Source organism: Mustela nivalis, assembly GCF_964662115.1.
Source record: "Mustela nivalis genome assembly, chromosome: 6".
Lineage (NCBI taxonomy): Eukaryota > Metazoa > Chordata > Mammalia > Carnivora > Mustelidae > Mustela > Mustela nivalis.
In genome coordinates, this window is record NC_139025.1 from 128412112 (window position 1) to 128431746 (window position 19635).

A 19635-nucleotide genomic window follows, 5' to 3' on the forward strand; every position below is an offset into this window, starting at 1 on the left:
TAATACAACTCACCTGTAGTCATAATTTCAAAAAGCAATAGAACAGGGGCACCTGGGTGGCTCAGTCGGTGAAGTGCCTGTCTTTGGCTCAGGTCATGATTCCAGGGTCCTGGGATTGGGTCCTTCCTGCTCAGCGGGGAGTCTGCTTCTCCCTCTCCCTCTACTGCTTCTCCCTGCTCATGCTCTGTCTCTCTCAGATAAATAAATAAATAAATCTTTAAAAAATAGCAATAGAATGCCACAACTGCAGTAGAAAAGAAATAGAAAGAAAGGCATTTCAGATAAAATCAGCACTTCACATGTAATATGTGTGCTAGACAATACTCAAGAGCATCCCAAGGTCAACAGGTGCTGTGCTCACTCACTGCGGAGACTCAGCATGACTGGGCCAGCTGTACACACGCGGGCATGCGGTATTGGGGACTCCGTGCTGGATGACTCAACACTGGGGACTCAGCACTGCCCCTCTAGTGTTGTCTGCCCTTGGTGACAAGTTTTCTGAAATTGAGAAGCTCTGAACAAAACAAAGTATAGCCTTCCTTTAAATTGCACACAGCTGCTTTCCTGGAAAATTGAGACTCTACTAAAACCAGGCAAAAATTCCTGTGCTTGAATGTAAGATGGCTTTAGGTGCTAAGTGGGGATCCATGTACACTGAGGTCTGGCAGGACCCTTGGATGTCATGAGCGTTGTAGGATAGTGGGTATCCCTAGCCACTGCTTACTAAAAGTCAGTAATGCTCCCCAACCCTTGGGACCATTAGATGCGTTTAATTACCAGAAGGCTCATAAGGTGCAGGATCCCTTCCTGGAGGTGAGGGTGCTGGAGATGAGGCTTGGGGTGATGGGGAACATCCTCGAGGACCAATTTATATCTCAGGGGGAGCAGCTCCTTAAGTCCTGGAGAAACAGGCCAGTAGATGCTAGTCTGTTTTTCTGGAGAGAAATTCATTTCTTTGTTCCAACTCAAATGTCCCCCTTGTTCCCTACAAAAGTCTTTAGAAGATGAAAAAGGAGACCCAAGGGGCATGACCCATGAAAGCTATCGTCAACCAAGCATTGCTGCTCCCCCAAAAACCCCATCTGCCTTTCTCCATTGCATCTTAACTGGGGAGACACCAAGTTTGTCCCTCAATGTTTACCATGATTTTTTTTTATTTGGAGATCCTTGCTGTTTTGTTGTGGAAAAGAGCAGATCGTACAGAGAAGAGCCCAGGATATTACATTTCTGTAATTAAGGCAGCAGCACACATGTACGCTGGGTTTTTACAAAAGCCGTGTTTGCCTGAAGATTGTACACAGAGGAGGTATTTGGGTATATATACCTGGAAGTTGTCAGGTGTAGTATGTAGGGCACAAAAGGGAAAAGTAATTCGTAAGGCTCTGGTTGGCGACTTGAAACATGGGGTGTCAGAAACTGGTCTCCATCTTCCATGGTCTTTTTCTTTTCCAGTCTGGGCTTAATAGGCCTTTGAAGGAGTCCCTGCATAAAGAAAATACAAAACATCCCAATTACCAACAGTAAAGGTAGCTTGACAACCAAAAGTCCTACATGAGGAAGACTTGTCATAGCAAACGTTTGTCGGGAAAACCATACTATTTGCAGGAATACTTTTAAGTTTGGTTTTTAAAAATCATCAGCAAAATAGACTTTTTCCCATTGGTGTAAAGTTCTATGAGGTTTTTTCTGTTAAAGATTTTATTTATTTTATTTATTTTATTTATTTATTTGACAGAGATAGAGAGAGATCAGGATTTCTGAAGTTCTAACAGCATTTCTTGGAAACACTATTTTTTTTCCCTCCATTGAATTGCTTTTGCACCTTTGTCAAAACTTAATTGGCCATATTTGTAAGTGGATCTATTTCTACATTCCCTATTCTGTTCTATTAATCTATGTGCCTGTCCCTTTGCTAATACCACCCAGTTTTGATTACTGTTAACTCTACAGAAAGTTTTAAATTGGGGGAGTTGGGAGTCCTCCAATTTTATTTTTCTTTTTCAGAATTGATTTAGTTTTTCTAGTTTGTTTTTTCATATAAATTTTAGAATCAGATTGTCTCTGTGTACAACAAGTCTTACTGAGATTTTCACTGATATTGTGTGGAGTCAGTCTGGGGATAATTAACATTTTTATTATGTTTAACCTTCCAATCCATGAACATAGTATGTGTCCCCAATTATTTAAATATTTCATCAGAGTTTTGTAGGTTTTACATGCAGACCCTATATGTCCTTTTTAGATTTATACCCAAATATTTTATTTTGGAAACTATTGTAAATATTACAGTTAAATTAAATTTAAATTTTGCTTTTAGTCAGACATTGCTAGTCATGTTAGTTTCCCGTGGCTGCTATAACAAAATACCACAAACTTGGTGGCTTAAAAAAACAAATTTATTCTCTCATAGTTCTGGAGGCTAGAAGTCTATAATCAGATTTGAGCTGAACTCAAGATGTCATAGGGTTGTGTTCTGTCCAAAGGCTGTAGGCGGATTCTATTCTTTACTTCTTCCAACTTCTGGTGCCTGCTGGCATTCCGTACTCATAATCACATTACTCCAGTCTCTACCTCCATCTTCACATGCCTCTTCTCTGTGTTGAATCTCCCATTGCATATTTTATAAAAGACACTTGGGGTGACCTTAGGGTATACCTGGATTATACAGGCTAATCTTCTCAATATCCTTAACTTAATCATACCTGCAAAAGCTTTACCATATCAAGTAACATTCGTAAGTTTAGGGATTAGAACCTACTATCTTTGAGGACACTTTTTCAGCCTACTGTATTAGTGTTTAGAAATCAAGGTGTGTGTGTGTGTGTGTGTGTGTGTGTGCGCGCGCGTGCACGCACATGCTTTTGTATATTGACCTTGTATCCTGCAACTTTGTGCTAACCTCACTTATGCATTCTAGCAGTTTTCAGTAGATTCTTTGGGATTTTCCACATAGATAATCATGTCTTCTTCAAATAGGGATACTTTCGTTTCTTTCTTTCCAATCTGTATGGCTTCTATTTCTTTTTCTTACCTTATTACGTTGACTAGGACTTCCAATACAATGTTGTATAGGAATGGTGAAAGTGGATATTCTTACTTTTTTCCTAATTTTAGGGGGAAAAACATTCAGTCATTCATCAGTAGGTATGATGTTACCTTCTCTTTCTTTGGTGCATTTTTTTAAAAAATGAGTGGATATAAAATTTTGTCATATGATTTTTTTGGCATCAACTGATGTAATTATGTATTTTTTTCCTTCTTTACATTATTGGTAGGATTGATTACACTCATTGATTTCTAAATCTTAAACCAGCCTTGCATTTCTAGGACTAATCCCACTTCACTGTGATGTATTATTATTTTTATACATTACTGGGTTTGATTTGGGCTGTTTTTTTTTTTCCTTTCAGTGTAACAGAATTCATTGTTTATGCACCACACCCAGTGCTCCATGCAATACGTGCCCTCCATAATACCCACCACCTGGTACCCCCAACCTCCCACCCCCCGCCCCTTCAGAACCCTCAGATTGTCTTTCAGAGTCCATAGTCTCTCATGGTTCATCTCCCCTTCCAATTTCCCTCAACTCCCTTCTCCTCTCCATCTCCTTATGTCCTCCATGTTATTTTTTATGCTCCACAAATAAGTGAAACCATATGATAATTTACTCTCTCTGCTTGACTTATTTCACTCAGCATAATCTCTTCCAGTCCTATCCATGTTGCTATAAAAGTTGGGTATTGATTCTTTCTGATGGAGGCATAATACTCCATAGTGTATATGGACCACATCTTCCTTATCCATTCATCCGTTGAAGGGCATCTTGGTTCTTTCCACAGTTTGGCGACTGTGGCCATTGCTGCTATAAACATTGGGGTACAGATGGACCTTCTTTTCACTACATCTGTATCTTTGGGGTAAATACCCAGTAGTGCAATTGCAGGGTCATAGGGAAGCTCTATTTTTAATTTCTTGAGGAATCCCCACACCATTCTCCAATGTGGCTGCACCAACTTGCATTTCTACCAACAATGTAAGAGGGTTCCCCTTTCTTCACATTCTCTCCAACACATGTTGTTTCCTGTCTTGCTAATTTTGGCCATTCTAACTGGTGCAAGGTGGTATCTCAATGTGGTTTTAATTTGAATCTCGCTGATGGCTAGTGATGATGAACATTTTTTCATGTGTCTGATAGCCATTTGTATGTTTTTATTGGAGAAGTGTCTGTTCATGTCTTCTGCCCATTTTTTGACATGATTATCTGTTTTGTGTGTGTTGAGTTTGAGAAGTTCTTTATAGATCCTGGATATCAACCTTTTGTCTGTACTGTCATTTGCAAATATCTTCTCCCATTCCATGGATTGCCTCTTTGTTTTCTTGACTGTTTCCTTTGCTGTGCAGAAGCTTTTGATCTTGATTAAGTCCCAAAAGTTCATTTTCACTTTTGTTTCCTTTGCCTTTGGAGACATATCTTGAAAAAAGTTGCTGTGGCTGATATCGAAGAGGTTACTGCCTATGTTCTCCTCTAGGATTCTGATGGATTCTTGTCTCACGTTGATGTCTTTTATCCATTTCAAGTTTATCTTTGTGTATGGTGTAAGAGAATGGTCAAGTTTTATTCTTCTACATATAGCTGTCCAATTTTCCCAGCACCATTTACTGAAGAGACTGTCTTTTTTCCACTGTATATTTTCATTGAGGCTTTTTTTAAAATATATATACTCTTATTAGAGATATTGGTCTGTAGTTGTTCTTTCTTATATTGTCTTTTTCTGACCTTGATATCAGGGTAATTCTGGCCTCATAAAATAAACTGGGAAGTATTCCCTCTTCTATCAAATGGAAGAGATTGGTGGAAATTTGGTGTTATTTCTTCTTTATATGTTTCATAGAATTTTCCAGTGAAAACTGCTGGGCCTGATGATTTTCTTTCCCAGCTTTTTAGCTGATTTAATTTCTTTCACAATTATATGACTATTTAGGTTATCTGTGCCATCTTGTGTGAATTTTGGTAGTCTGTGGTTTTTGAGGAGTTGGTCCATTTCATCTAAATTGTCAAATATATATGCCTAAAACTGTTCATAATATCTATAGTATCCATAGTCAAATTTCCTTTTTATTTTCTGGCAAGTTGTACCTTCTCTTTCTTTTTCTTTGTCAATTTTGCTAGTGATTAATCAATTTTATATAACTTTCCAAAGAACCAGCTTTTGGTTTTATTGCTTTTCTTTATTATTTTTTCTGTTTAAATTTCACTGATTTCTTTATTTATTTTTCTCCTTCCTTTTGCTTGCTTTGGGTTTATTTTACTTTTTTTCTGGTTTCTTAAGATGGAAGCTCAAATTATTTGAGAATTTTCTTCTTTTCTAATATAAACATTTAGTGCTATAAATTTCCTTAAAAGCACTACTTTAGCTACATTTGACAAATTTTAATACACTGTATTTTCAATTTAGTACAAAATATTTTCTAAAAGCCCTTGTGACTTGCTCTTTGATCCATTGTCAAAGGTGTATTGTTTCATTTCCAACTGTTTTGAGATTTTCCTTATTTTTATATTCATTTCAACATTAATTCCATTATGCTCTAAAACATGCTTTGCATGATTTCAATTCTTTTTTGTTAAGATTGATTTTGTGACCCAGGATATATTCTACCTTGGTGAACTTTTGGTTTTTGAATATTGTGTTTTCTTTCTGAGTTTGGAATTTGAGTTTTCTTATTCACTCAAGCCACTTTCTGGAGGGTTAGCACTCACAGCCCATTCTTTTCTTTCTCTAGAACATCCAGGATGTGAGGAGTGAAGATGAGGATGAGGATGAGGATGAAGAAGAAGAGGAAGAGGAGGAGGAGAAGGAAGAAATCACCAAAGGCAAAGAGAGAGACTGTTTGAAGAATGGCCTCGGGGCCAACAGGGACCTTATTCCCAACGGTCAACATGGCCATTAGCTTGAAGCCCACGTGGCTCCTGGGGCACAGTGTGCTCTGAGGGCTGCTGGAAGCCAGAGTTGCTTCCCCCTCCATCCCTGTGGCCTACAGGAGCTACAGGGACCCCCAATTCTGCCCTCCCATCTTTTTAACCACCATGTTCCCCCCTTCCAAGATGTATTTAAACAAAATGTTGTTCACTTGTGTTGAAACGTTAAATATAGCATCCCTATGGATTTTACTGCAGTTAGGACTCAGACTGGTCAAAGATTTCAAAGATTTCTCCAGAGAACCATTTTAGTTCAGTTGTGTTCATTCATGTATGTGAGCTTACTTGGTTGCAGGCCATTCCCCTTGCCACCTTGTTCACCCTCAGGATGGCCTGAGAAGTGCTAAGGTAACCCACTTTTTCATGTGTGTTCAGCCACAGAAAGCAGCTCATTTCTTCCCCAAAACAATGAGTTTGAGGAGGCAACACGGAAGTGGCAGAAGTGAGTGGACCAGGCTTCCAGGGCTCACTGGCCACTTTCTGCCATGGGCAGTTCTTTAAACCCTCCAAGCCTTGATGCTTCATCCTCTCCAGCAGGAATACATGATATTTGTCTTGCCTACCTCCCAGGGTTGGAGTAAGGATAGAATGAGATAATGGAAGTGAAAGTGTACTGTCCACTCTGAAGTGACAGGGACCTGACCCTCATTTCACTACAATTCCAGCTCTGTTTGAGAGAGAAAAACCTTGTTAAACTTGGCACTGAATGGGCCTGAACAAAAAGCACAATCTTAAAGAATTCTTTTTAAGTGGGTCTGGAGATATCCAGAAATGGAAATATTCAGAAGGCTCTTTCCATTTTATCTGGTAACTGTATGTTTGTTAGATCCCCAAGGGTGAGTCTCAAATTCCCCCCAGTTCTCTGCCCCAAGTCTCCTCCCCACCCTCGCCCTGCCTCTGGCCAAGGAGAGTGAGCCTGGGCCCCTTTCCTTCCTGTCTTTTGCTGGGCTCTCCCTTGCTTCCTTTCTAAGAGGCGAACTTGGCTACCGCTGCCCTGAGCCCCTCATTCAGGCCGACAGAACTGCCCAGTCAGCAGTGCAGTCCATCTGGGGCCAGTCCAGGGGAGTCAGACCTAGGGCAGGCTGCTCACGAGTCATTATTTTGCAGAAAGGCTGAACCTTTGGAGCAAGACGTGCATGCGAGCTCCTGACCAAAGGGAAATCTTGAAAACAGAAAGAGGTTGCAGCCTTTTTCCATCTCTGCTGTCCAACCAATCAGACTTCATGAGAGTAAAACAGAACAAAGCAGAAGACTAGAAAATACCCCTGAGAAATGTCCAAGGACAGGTGTTGGTCAATGATAGCTCCCAGGGTTTCCAACCCCTCTGGGAAGACAGATTCAGCTATGAGCCTTGTGGGTCAGTAGGGGGCTGGCGGGTCAGTAGCCCACTAGCTGGCAGCCCTCCACAGGGGGTACATCTGACCTCAGAGACTTCAGGGTCCTGCTGACTGAGGAGAGCAGAGCCTTGTCAGGGAAAAGCCTGAGCAGAATATGCAAACATCCCCCTCCCCAAACTCACAGATTCTTGGGCCACATTTCCCACCTTTATCCTGTCTTGCTCAGGGACCCATATTATAAAGCCCCAGGGGATCCAGGGCTGTGGGAACTAGTAAAGACATCCATGTGGGCCCCACTGAATGTGGCCTACAGCTTCTAGAATGGGAAGGGCGCTGCGCTGCAAAGATGTCTGCGTTTTTGTTTTTGTTTTTGTTTTTCATTTTTTTTTTGTTTCAAGAAAAGGATATTTTTAAAACCTTCATGGGTAAACCAAAACAAAAACCCAAAACTCTTCAGAATTATTTCCTCATCCAAAATCTCTTTTTGAGGAATCACTAGAACAACAGAAAAACATATATCGAGTTTTCTCTGCATGTTATTTGCTTTGATGAGCACAATAACATATGTATTATATGTACAATGTTATATTATAAATTGAAAATGCCTCTACTCACTTTAGGACATAGCTGTTATTATTAATATTATATTATTATTATTATTTTTGGTGGAAGAAAAGCCCATTGAGACATTATTTTTTATGTTTCCGGTTAACAGGCTATTTTTCCCTTGATTTATTTTTGTCTTGTCTCTGTACCAAATATCTTCTCACTTAGGTTAAAAAAAAAAAGTGTATCAGATGCTCTATCCTCCAGTTCTCTTTTTCTTATTTAAATGTGGAGGGTAACATTAATATGCCAACTTCAAGGGTCTGTGATACAGTCAGAAGCATGAAATACCTCTGGAGAGGTAGATGCACATTTTTGTAACATCCTTAAAGGCTTCTGTGATCAATTTCAAAGGTAAACCTCTCTTCCTGCCAGGAAAAGGGGCTCATACTATACCAGACGACTTTATGAAAATACAGTCCACTGTGCCACCCATGTTACTGTGATGGTAATGAAATGACTTCCAGTAAAACAAAGACAGAATCCAACATGGATGTTGGTGGAGTGGACTCAATGGACACATTGCCTGGCTTCTTAGACCTCATGACTGGTCTCACCTGGAAGTGGAAGAAAAGATTTGCCAGGCCTCTAGGAAGGCCTGGTCAAGACAGGACATTAGGGCTGCAGTTCCGGCCTGGCTGGTGGTGAGCCTCTTGGCTGTGTACAGTGAGGACAGACAGACCACTGTGGGCTAGAGTCTAACCTGGGTCATGGCATCTGAGCCCTGTGGCACAAGGCAGTGTTGAAATGCTAAGAGAGGGGACTGATCCTAAAGGTACTTTCTTCACCACACTTTCACTGTGACTATAGATCAAGTAGACATTCAAAAAGTAAGAGAATATTATGAGCCACTTTATATCAATAAACTTGAAGGTATGAATATATATAAGTTCCTAGAAGAACACAACTCATCAAAATGGGCACAAAAAGAAGTAGATGTTTAAATATATATGTATTTATATAAATAAATAATATATAAATATATAATAACATTATTTTAATTACATATAATACATGTTATAAATAATAATAAAAATAAATGGTATAAAATGTATTTCTATATAAAAGACTATATAAAATCTTAAATTTCAAAATGCACTCCTCCATCCCACGAAAAAACGAATCTCTGGGCCCAGATGGCTCATTCAGTGAATTCTTCCAATATTTAAGGAAGAATTAACGCAAGTATGGTACAAACTTTTGTAGAGGCAAAAGGAACGCTCCCACACTTGTTTTTGAAGGCCTGTATAATCTCAGTACCAAAATCTGGCAAGAATATTAAGAGGCAAAAACCCAACAGTTATTGGCTGAGTCACTTGTGAACATAGGCGTGAAATTCCTCAACACGAGCAAACTGAATTCAGCAATACGTAGTAAAGAGGAGAGTGTAGGACAAACAAGTTAGGTTTATTTCAGGAACTTGTGGTTGATTTACTGTTTGAAAATCAATGTTATTCACCATTTTAAAAGAACAAAGGAAAATGCCATGTCTTCAAAAGCTTTAGATAAAGTTCAACATCTATTCATCAAAAAAACAAAACAAAACAGCAACACACACACAAAACAAAACAAAAGCACAGAAAAATAGGAAGGAACTTCCTTAATCTGGTAAATAGCATCTTCAGAAAGCATGAAGCCAGTATCCTATAATGTGATAATGGCCAAATGCTGAAAGGTTTTCCCACAGGAATTATCACTGAGATGGGGATGTCCACTATTTTTAATGAAGCCCATCATCCTGAATATATTCAACGCTGTAATTTTCACCCTGCCCAATGTAATATTTCAAGAAATAAAAATTACAAGGCTTGAAAAAATGAAATAAAAGCTCTTATCACAAACGTAAATGCAATAATCCCCACACATTTTGTGTGTGTGTGTGTGTGTGTGTGTGTGTGTGTGTGTGTGAATGTGTATGAATATATACATAAATATCAAGGAACAAGACTGGCTGAGACAATCTTGAAAAGAACAAAGCGGGAGAACTCATTTTACTAAATGCAGGACTTATTACAAAAAGATAGTAAAGCAGTGTGAAATTGGTACAAAGACAGACAAATGGAACAATAAAATTACATGAAGTCCAGGAACAAACTCATGCATATATGGGCAGTTGGCTATCTTTAAGCATAATAATGAAACCTGATCTCTACTTAACATCATACATGAAATAAATGTCAGGGTTTTTTGTAGATCTAAATGTGAAAGGTGAAATAATAAAGCTTCCAGAGGGAAACACAAGAGGACATCCAACCTCATGATCTTAAGATAGGCGGAAGATTCTTAAAAGATAAAGTATCAGGCATCAAGGAAAATATTAACAAATCGACTAAATAATAATAAAGAAGTTCTATTTCTCAACTGACTCCATTAAGAGAGGAAAAAAGCAAGCCACAGAAATATCTATGACAATTTAAACTGAAAAAGGGCTCATATCCAAAACATAAAGAACTCCTAAAAAAGTAAACAAACAAACAAAAAAACCCTAACACCCCAATTAAAAAAAAAAAATCAGCAAGGCACTTAATCAGATGCTTTACACAATATCATATGGTCCAATTAACATACAAAAGGTGCTCAAGTTCAAGTTCATTAATCATTAGGAGACCCCTAGTACTAAGGGTGACCACATAGAACCGTCAAACATCATGCCCTGCTGGAGGAGGGCTGTGAGAGCCACTTGGGGAAAACGTTTGTCATCATTTCCTAAAATTGGATGCATGCACATATTATAATCCAGCAGTGTTACTCCTAGGTCTGTATTTAAAGGCACACACAGGAACACCAGAAGAATGCACGTGAATGTTCCGACTGAGAAGGGAAAAACCAGACTCTAGGAAGGCAGACCAAACCAGCCAGGGAATTCCAGCCCCTGTCTCAAGGCCCTTCAGGGTTCTGCATTCCTACCCGTTTCCCGCAAGCGCCAAAGTACCACGTATGCGGAAGTAGAAGGGCATCAATTACCCTCCCTGCCTGTGCTGGGGACTCACACCTTTGGAGACCACCATCCTCTGAGCCCCCCCCCCCACCCCCACCACCATTATCAAATAAACCTCTGATCCTCCACAGTCTCGGAGGGCCACTTGGTTCTTCCGTCAGGATCTACTCCAGAATCCATAACATTTGGTTCCTTGACCGGGAATCCCACCCGCCCTGGCCCATTGGGTGACGGAAGGAGGGATCCTAATGGAGAAGGCACACCCTACCTAATTTTCAGCAGTTTCCTGCCAGGTTGTCCCTGATCAGCCCCGCCCGGCTGTTCCCACTAGACTCAAAGGCGATTTGGCAGGTGAGGACCCGGTCCGGACATGGGATTCCCGTAAGGCCTGGGGCAGCAGGAACAGCCAGCCCGCCCCCACACCGGCAGGGTGGAAGGGGAAACTGATCACGTCCCACAGACCTCTTAGAGGTCTCACAGGTTGGGACTCCCGGGGTTGGGGTGGGGCATCCCTCGGGTCAGGAACCCCCTGGAAGTGGGGGGTGCGCAGGAAGGAATTTCCTAAAGGAATTCCACAGGTCAGGGCCTCCCAGGGGGAGAGGAACTCTAGTAACTTCGGTGTGAATGTGGAAATGTGCAGTTTGTCCTGGCTTGTCGGGCAGACTGATTCTGTGGCTCCACGGTGGGACACCCTTAGGGTCCCCAGAAACCTATGGAGACCAAATGGGCCCTAACCTGTTTCTGTGGTGACCTCGTAAGGTCTAAGGTGACCCCCTTTTGGAGTGCCAGTCCCGGGTTTATATGGACTCGCTTTGGCTACGAGGCACCCAGGTCTCTCTGGGAGGGCGACAGGCAGGCATCTGACTGGTCTCTCCTTTGGAGGGACACCCACCCTTTGTTTGCCTTTATGCCAACAACCCAGGGAGGGAACACACAGGGTAGACGAGAGAGCTTCTGCCAGTTGTGGGAGGAAGTTCTTCAAAACCTACAGTTAGACTGTGTGCTCAAAAATTTTAAGAAGGGATTTTTTTTTTTTAAAGATTTTATTTATTTATTTGACAGAGAAGAGATCACAAGTAGGCAGAGAGGCAGGCAGAGAGAGAGAGAGAGAGAGGAGGAAGTGGACTTCCCGCCCAGCACAGAGCCCAATGCAGGGCTCCACCCCAGGTTTATGACCTGAGCTGAAGGCAGAGGCTTTAACCCACTGAGCCACCCAGGCACCCCTTAAGAAGGGATTCTAAGGAGACTATGGGATCAAAACATATCCTGGAAAATTAGGCACATTGTCTGAATCATAATGGGCCAGCCTTGGCATCAGCTGGCCCTCTGAGACATACCCACTGTCCAGATCATTTACAAAATTATGGTCAGGATTCCCAGACACTCTGACCAATTCCCATATATTGATTCTTGGCTTCAGATAGCCCAAACTCTGCCCCTATGGGTCCGATTCTATGCTAATAGGAGGAATCAAAGCAGGATATTTATAGCCCAGATAAAGGAGCCCAACAGCTGTAAGGAAGCAAAGTCTATCAGGGAGGCCCTGCCCAGGGCATCAGGGGCAGCAAGGGAAATGAGTTCTGGACGAGGATGAACCGATCAGGAAGTATGGGGACCACAGTCCTCCTCTGACCTGGGGCCTAACGCTGAGCTGCAGGAAGACAGTGCTCCCCCAGCTTCTAAGGGGCATGTGTGGGGAGATACCTGATTTAGCAGCTCTGACAGCCCACAGGAAAACTGATCCAGACAGAAACAGCATGTCTCATACTTATTGTTTAAGGGGGTACATCTGGATGGCACTTACACTCAGGTCATGGTCCCAGGTGTCCTTCAGGACAGGGATTTCAAGGAATATTCCTAAGCAGCTGCCGAAACTCCCCTTGTTTTGGGGAAATTCCCTGTCTTCTCTGGCCTGATGTGGACTGCCTACACCACTTTGTCTCTTTTACTTCCCCATCTTGCTTCTCTGGTTCTGTGCCACCTTGGGTGCAGCCTGCATTACTGGCTTCTAGACCATCCTCGGAGTCTCAGGGACCCTGGCTCCTCCCTTCACCTTCAAGGAGCAAGGAGGGCACCTCCTGGACCTAACACCACTCCAGATTTCTCCACGTGCCTCAGGTGAAAATGACCATGGGGAGGATCCAGGTGGAACATAATTCAGTATGTAAGCTAAGTTTGTTGATTTAATTAAGATAGACGTGTCTTTTAAGTTATCAGCAGTAAATGTGAAACTTACTCTATCAAGGTTTACTGAAGGTCTAATAACCTCCTGTTACCCCTGTTGCAATTTGTTAGCAGAAAAATGACTGCGCTGATGGTTAATTGTCTCGAAGTTTCCTTGGATAATTGTTAAGACAGCTTTCAAAGTCTTTGGTGAACTAAAACTTTAAAGTTTTGCTTGGATGATAAATGGAATCTAGGTCTTTTTTTTTTCCAAATAGGAGAAAGTGCCAAGTCACTGATTACTGGACACACGTTTGTGTTATTGACTTCTTATTGCAAAGAACTAAGGATATTTAAATCTTTTGGTAAACATGTTTTGTGCTTAATTGATTCATAAATTTGCCATTTGAAGAATTCTGTTGTAACAGTTTATGATTGGTTAATACTTGCTCATCACTGGGGACTAAGGTGTTTCTAAGAGTGTAAAATTCTGCCAGCTATAACTAAAACTGATGGAAATAAGGGAAACAACTCTGTATTTGGAAAAGTAGGAGATATGTAAGGAAGATAAGGAATGGGAATGCATTTTCTTGAAGGTAAAGGAAGTAATTTTGTCATAAAGGAGATGGTTGTTTAGGGAAAAAGAAAAAGGCTTGGGATAAAATCTAAATGCAAAGGAAAGTTGTAGAAGGTTTATGGAAGAAAAACTTCTTGGAACGGAATTTTAGATGTGGTTGGGAGGGACCAAGATTGAAATGAATGGATTTAAAGTACATTGGTTTAAGACTGAAAGTCTGCTTTCTCTCTGGTCAAAAAGGCAAAGTGTTCTCTATTTGTTGGTCTGCTCTTGATAAGAAAATGCAAATAGTTGTTTTCTCCAGTGTCTGCCTAGAAAAACTGCTTTCTTTGTCTTGCTTTTATCAGGTCTTTAACATCCCTAATCCTATTTAGGCCCGTGCTTTAAAACTTTCTAGCATTTTAACAAACTTCCCCAAGATTTAAATCGTGAACAAAGTCTAGTTGACTAGTTGGGCTTGCTCGTTTGGTAAATAACATTCTGGTTCTGGCTATTGAAGTGTTCTGTGTCACAGAATAACCGAGTTCCCTTGTCAATTGTATAGTAGTGAACTCTCCTGTTAGATCATCAACAGTGTTCATTCCTGAGATTTTTGTCATTTATAATTTTTCCTATTTGTCTTGCAAAATGAGTTTCATCTTCAAGGAGGTTCATATAAAGGACTTTTAGGACAATATAGGTATTCAATATCTTTAAGATCAGAACTGAAATGAATAAGAACTTCCAGGACTAAGTAAAAGCAGCATTCAAACTGAACAAAAATCAGTAACATGGGACTAAGTGAACTAAAAAGACGACTACAGTTTTGTGATCCTTGTTTGAAAAACATTACTGGTTCCTTAATGTTCACTCTTCCTGATTATGGAAATTTAAGATTTCTATGACTTACAGAAACATGATAAAATAATCATTTGTAAGCAAATAAAAGCATTCAGCTTTCTTCTCTATCTGAACCATCTGAAACTCAAAAGGTCTCAGTAAGTATACCTTCTTCCATGGCAGTCCTAGGCATTTGCATAAGGTCAATTAAGAATCTGTTCCCCTTGGGGAACCTGGGTAGCTCAGAGGGTTAAAGCCTCTGCCTTCAGCTCAAGTCATGATCTCAGGGTCCTGGGATCGAGCCCCGCATCGGCTCTCTGCTCAGTGGGGAGCACTGCTTCCTCCTCTCTCTCTGCCTGCTGCTCTGCTACTTGTGATCTGTCTGTCAAATAAATAAATAAAATCTTAAAAAAAAAAAAAAGAATCTGTTCTCCTTGTAACAGGACACCATTGAAAACACTGGTTATTTTACCAAGGCTTTGACTGGAATGTCATATTTGAGAAAGACATGCCTAGATTCAGATATGACCAGATAGATTTAAGGAATGGAGGTTGGCTTTATGAAAGCTGGAGCCATAAATCCCTTGGAAATGTTGGCCTGATACCTTACTTACAGGTTCCCAGCAGCCTCACCAGGTGAGTGAAGAATGTCACTTCCTGGCAGGTGCAGGAACCTCAGGGTACTTGGGGGACTTTGTGAAGAGGAATTCATCCAGATCTCACAGGTATTGCAGTCATGTCTGATGGCAACTAGTTGGCTTGGCTTCTGGCCCGGAGAGGCTGCTGAAAGTTCAACCTAGAGATTCATTATAAAAAGTTCTAGCAAAGCAGATTCTAAAAAATCTATATGATCATTCACTGTTCCTACTGAGTTTGTGTAAATAATTAGGCACAAGTTTGTTAAAACTGAACCTGGTTTTGTTTTTTTTTTTTTTTCCAAATAAATCAGTCCTGATTTGGCTATCTCTGGAAATGAGGGTTATTTTAGAGAGAAAAATTGTTTAAATTTTAAACAATTACATTATTTTTTATTATTATTTTATTTTATTTTTTATTTTTATTTTACTTAAATAATAATATTTATTATTTTATTTATTTTATTATTTTTATTATTTAATTAAAAACATTAAAAAATGTTTAAACCTCCTTTGTGGAGGTTAAATTCTAGATTTGATTGTCTTTAAATGTCTGTTTACCTAAGCTAGACAGCTGGACGTAAACTTCAGAGAGGTTGCACCATAGCTGGTTTAGACTGTCTTCTTGATTTTTGTTCCATGGGGATAATAACAGGACCCCATGGCGCATGATTAAGTAACTGGAAAATGGGATGGATTCCCCAACAGTTGTATACTGTAACTATCAACTTGACCAGTTCTGTGTGGTTGGGATGGCAAAATTCCCTAAAAACCAGAAGCATACCCCACTCCATAGGATTAACTATAGACTTGTGGGGAAAATGGATGACCCCATTTTCTTTATGATTGGATTTGATGAGGCAATCACTGGGATGCCCCTTATCACTTGACAAGTTTTCTCCCACTTGCCAATTATCCTTTATAATTAGAATATTAACGCTTTACCTCAAAGATTTCTTAGTGGTTTCATCCTTTAGTCCTACTTATCCTAGAAGCCACCTCTATTGAGGTACAATTGCAAAAGGCTTTAGCTAAGCATAGAACAGCCCTTCTGGTAAAAGGAGCCTTGAAGCTCACCATGGGATAGTCCTGACTGTAATGGCTTCACCTCAGGTCCAGAGTGTCTCAGAAACCAAAGGCCACCTATGGATGATGGAGACCAACTTATTAAATACCAGGCTATGCTTAGAGATATACCTGAAATAACACCTAAAACCCATCAGACTTTATAATTTTTTTAAAAGATTTTTTATTTATTTATCAGAGAGAGAGAGGGGGAGAGAGCAAGCACAGGCAGACAGAATGGCAGACAGAGGCAGAGGGAGAAGCAGGCTCCCTGCCGAGCAAGGAGCCCGATGTGGGACTCGATCCCAGGATGCTGGGATCATGACCTGAGCCGAAGGCAGCTGCTTAACCAACTGAGCCACCCAGGCGTCCCTAAACTCATCAGACTTTAAACTCAGCTACCTTATACCTGGACCTGAGCATGGCACTTCTATACAGCGTAACTGTTGGAAGTCATTGATCTCGTTTGTTCTAGTCAACTGGATTTTAAAGATTTCTGTAGCTATAATTCACCTCAGAGGCTCAATGGCAGGCCACCCCCTGTAATAAGCAGGCTCAGAAGAGACCTTGAACAGATTGGAAACTTAGAAGTGCCCAAACACCTCCAAGCCCTTGGGAAAACTCTAAGGTGCATCTCCCAAGAAGTTTTAGAAAGGACTCCCTTAAACCACAGTGGACAGGGCCCCACACTGTTCTATCCACCCCTACTGCCTTCAAGGTCTCAGGTGTCACCCAGTGGGTCCACCACTTTAGAGTAAAGAAGGCTCACCAGTCGGACGAATCACACCAGTGGAAAGCCCAACCAGACCCTATGGGCCTGCTCCACCTTCAGTGAGACCCCATCAACTGATGGACCTCTGCTCACCATGGTCCCAGGTTATCATCAGCACGATATCCCTCACCTCAGGAGTCAGATTTTATGCTCCTGTCCCTTCTGATTGGAATTCCAGAAATTTGTTATTGTTATTGCTTATTGGGCCACCTTAGGAACCTTAGGATGGATTGCTAAGTTCTTAGAAAACATTGTTACCAGGTGAGCCACTGCCCAGATACTAGTCTCAAAGGGCTATCGGCCCCTAGTAGATGATAATTATGTCCTCTAAACTAGGTGTTTAAAAGGGTATCAAAGGGGGGAATGATAAGGGAAAAACTGTACTCTAAGATGGCCGACCAAACCAGCAAAGGAATTCCAGTCTCTCTCAAAGCCCTTCCTGGTTCTTCATTCCTACCCGTTTCTCCGCATGCGCCAAAAGTGCCAAGTATGTGGAAGTAGAAGGGTATAAATTACCCTCTCTGCTTGTGCTCAGGGTTCAGACCTTTGGAGACAAGCCTCCTCTGAGCCCCCTGTTGTCAAATAAACCTCTGATCCTCCAAAGTCTCCAAGGGCTGCTTGTTCCTTCCATCGGGATCCGGTCCAGGTTCCATAACACAATCCAGCACTGTTCATAATAGCCCGAACAGGGCATTTCCCAAAGACCAATCAAAAGTAGAATGGATAAGTCAATTGTAGTAGTATTTTTTTTAAGATTTTTTTTTTTTTACTTATTTGACAGACAGAGATCATAAGTAGGCAGAAAGGCAAGCAGGGAGAGAGGAGGAAGCAGGCTCCCCGCTGAGCAGAGAGCCCAATGTGGAGCTCGACCCCAACCCCAGGATCATGACCTGAGCTGAAGGCAGAGGCTTTAACCCACTGAGTCACCCAGACACCCCCAACTGTAGTATATTTATATTATGGAATACTATATAGCAATGGAAGTGAGCGGTATTTGTGACATGTGTGTTCCTCTTAACTATTGTATTGTTTTGCAAAGGAATCTGGTAGAAAAATGAATGCATAATTTATGTCTCTGTTTTTTATAAAGTTCAAAAACAGACAAAACCAATCTATGGTGGTGGAAGTCAGGATGCTGCTAACCTTTGGGAAGAAGAGAGACCCCATGCCTGGATTGGGCCAGAGTGGGCTTAAAAGTACAATGACTTTCTTCCTTGGACCTGGATAATGGTTACCCAAGTGTGTTCAGCCTGTGATAAATCATCAGACTGTACACTTATGATATGTATGCTTTTCTGTAGGTATATTATAATTTTTTGTAAGTTGTTAAAATTAAAAATCTAGCCACTTTTAAGTCCCTTACCTTTCTGAGACAGCTGATATTGACTACAGTCTGTTCTTTTTTATAAAAACTTCTGATACCAGGCGCCTGGGTGTCTTAGTTGGTTAAGTGTCTCTTTGGCATCCGCCTTAGGTTCAGGTCATGATCCTGATGCCCTGGGATCGAGCCCTGCATTGGGCTCCCTGCTCAGTGGGGAACCTGCTTCTCCTTCTCCTTCTCCCTCTACCCCTCCTGCTTCCTGCTCATTCTCTCTCTCCCAAATAAGCAAAATCCTTAAAAAAGATTTTTGGCACCCAAAGTATCTTTTACATAAAAATCCATAATCTCACTACCAGATAATTCCACTGGCACTGAAAATAACAGAAATTAAAGTAGTACATGTGCTTAGTTACAGCATTCAAGTAATGCAAAAATAATATGAAAATGTATTGAATGAAAAATGAAAAACTGTGTACAGTCTTTCTCCAAAAAAGGAAGCACTTGTAACATTCCTTGTGATTCTTTCCAGAAACATCTGTATGCCTATTTTAGCATGATTCTGTTGCCGAATGCTGTCTCCCCAAACCTCCTCAACATACCCTGTTACTAAGACAGAGACCCCAGAGAGGCTTGGGCTCAGTGAGGAAGGGCAAGGTTGGACTGCATCGGGAATTTGAAATTGGGTTTGTGGTTCTTTCAGTGCCCAGACTTGATTCAAATCCAACTAAGGATGAGTTAAAGACCAGGATATAACTGTTTAGGACTGGTGAAAACAACAATGTAAAGATCTGGAGATGAAGCCTTCAAGAAGTTGTAAGTTTCTTATGCAATTACCTATCTGTTGATGCTTTCTACTAAAGAGTTTGATGGGTCTTGAGAAGATCCTGAAATGGACAATATATTTCTGTGCCTGACAGAAGTCTTCTGGAATAGTAAAGTCATGCTAATGAAGACAAGGAAATAGTCATGTTAATGGAGACAGGGGTGTGGTGACAGGTGTTCGGATTCTCAGTATATACCTATGTTGTCCATGTATGTACTTCCATTACCTTTATCCATGTAAACTCAAATGTGTCCAAGTAAGGGGGAAGATGAAGGCACAGACGCCCCTTCTGAGTATGCCCCCCCAAGACTGTGAACTTCCAGAGAGGGTACCTTCAACCAGTTTGGACTAATGCTGCTCTATTGGCAGCATTATACAATACACTTCTAAATGCAAAAGATCAGCATGCTAAGTCTAGGCATTGCTCTGTTTCTTGCTTTTTCCTCAACAGTGCACTGTAGAGATCTTTCCATATCAGTACACAGAGATCCGATTCACTTTTATAAGAGCCGCCCGGTAGTCCTCAGGAACTGATCATCAAGTGTTCAACTTGTCTTATATTGCTGATGCTTGAACTTTGTCCACTTTTTAGCTCTTATAAT

At 41.0% G+C, this 19635-nt stretch overlaps 1 protein-coding gene across 3 annotated transcripts in view; it reads left to right on the top strand.

Moving 5' to 3' along the window:
- The window catches only part of CERS3 (ceramide synthase 3), a 107965-nt gene extending 101791 nt beyond the window's left edge, over nt 1–6174 (top strand). For all 3 annotated transcript variants that reach the window (XM_082734218.1, XM_082734217.1, XM_082734216.1), the window contains one exon: nt 5782–6174. In XM_082734218.1, the coding sequence (XP_082590344.1) occupies nt 5782–5949 (168 nt within the window). In that variant the 3' untranslated portion in view covers nt 5950–6174. The remainder of the gene's footprint in view (nt 1–5781) is intronic.
- Nucleotides 6175–19635: the final 13461 nt, after the last annotated feature.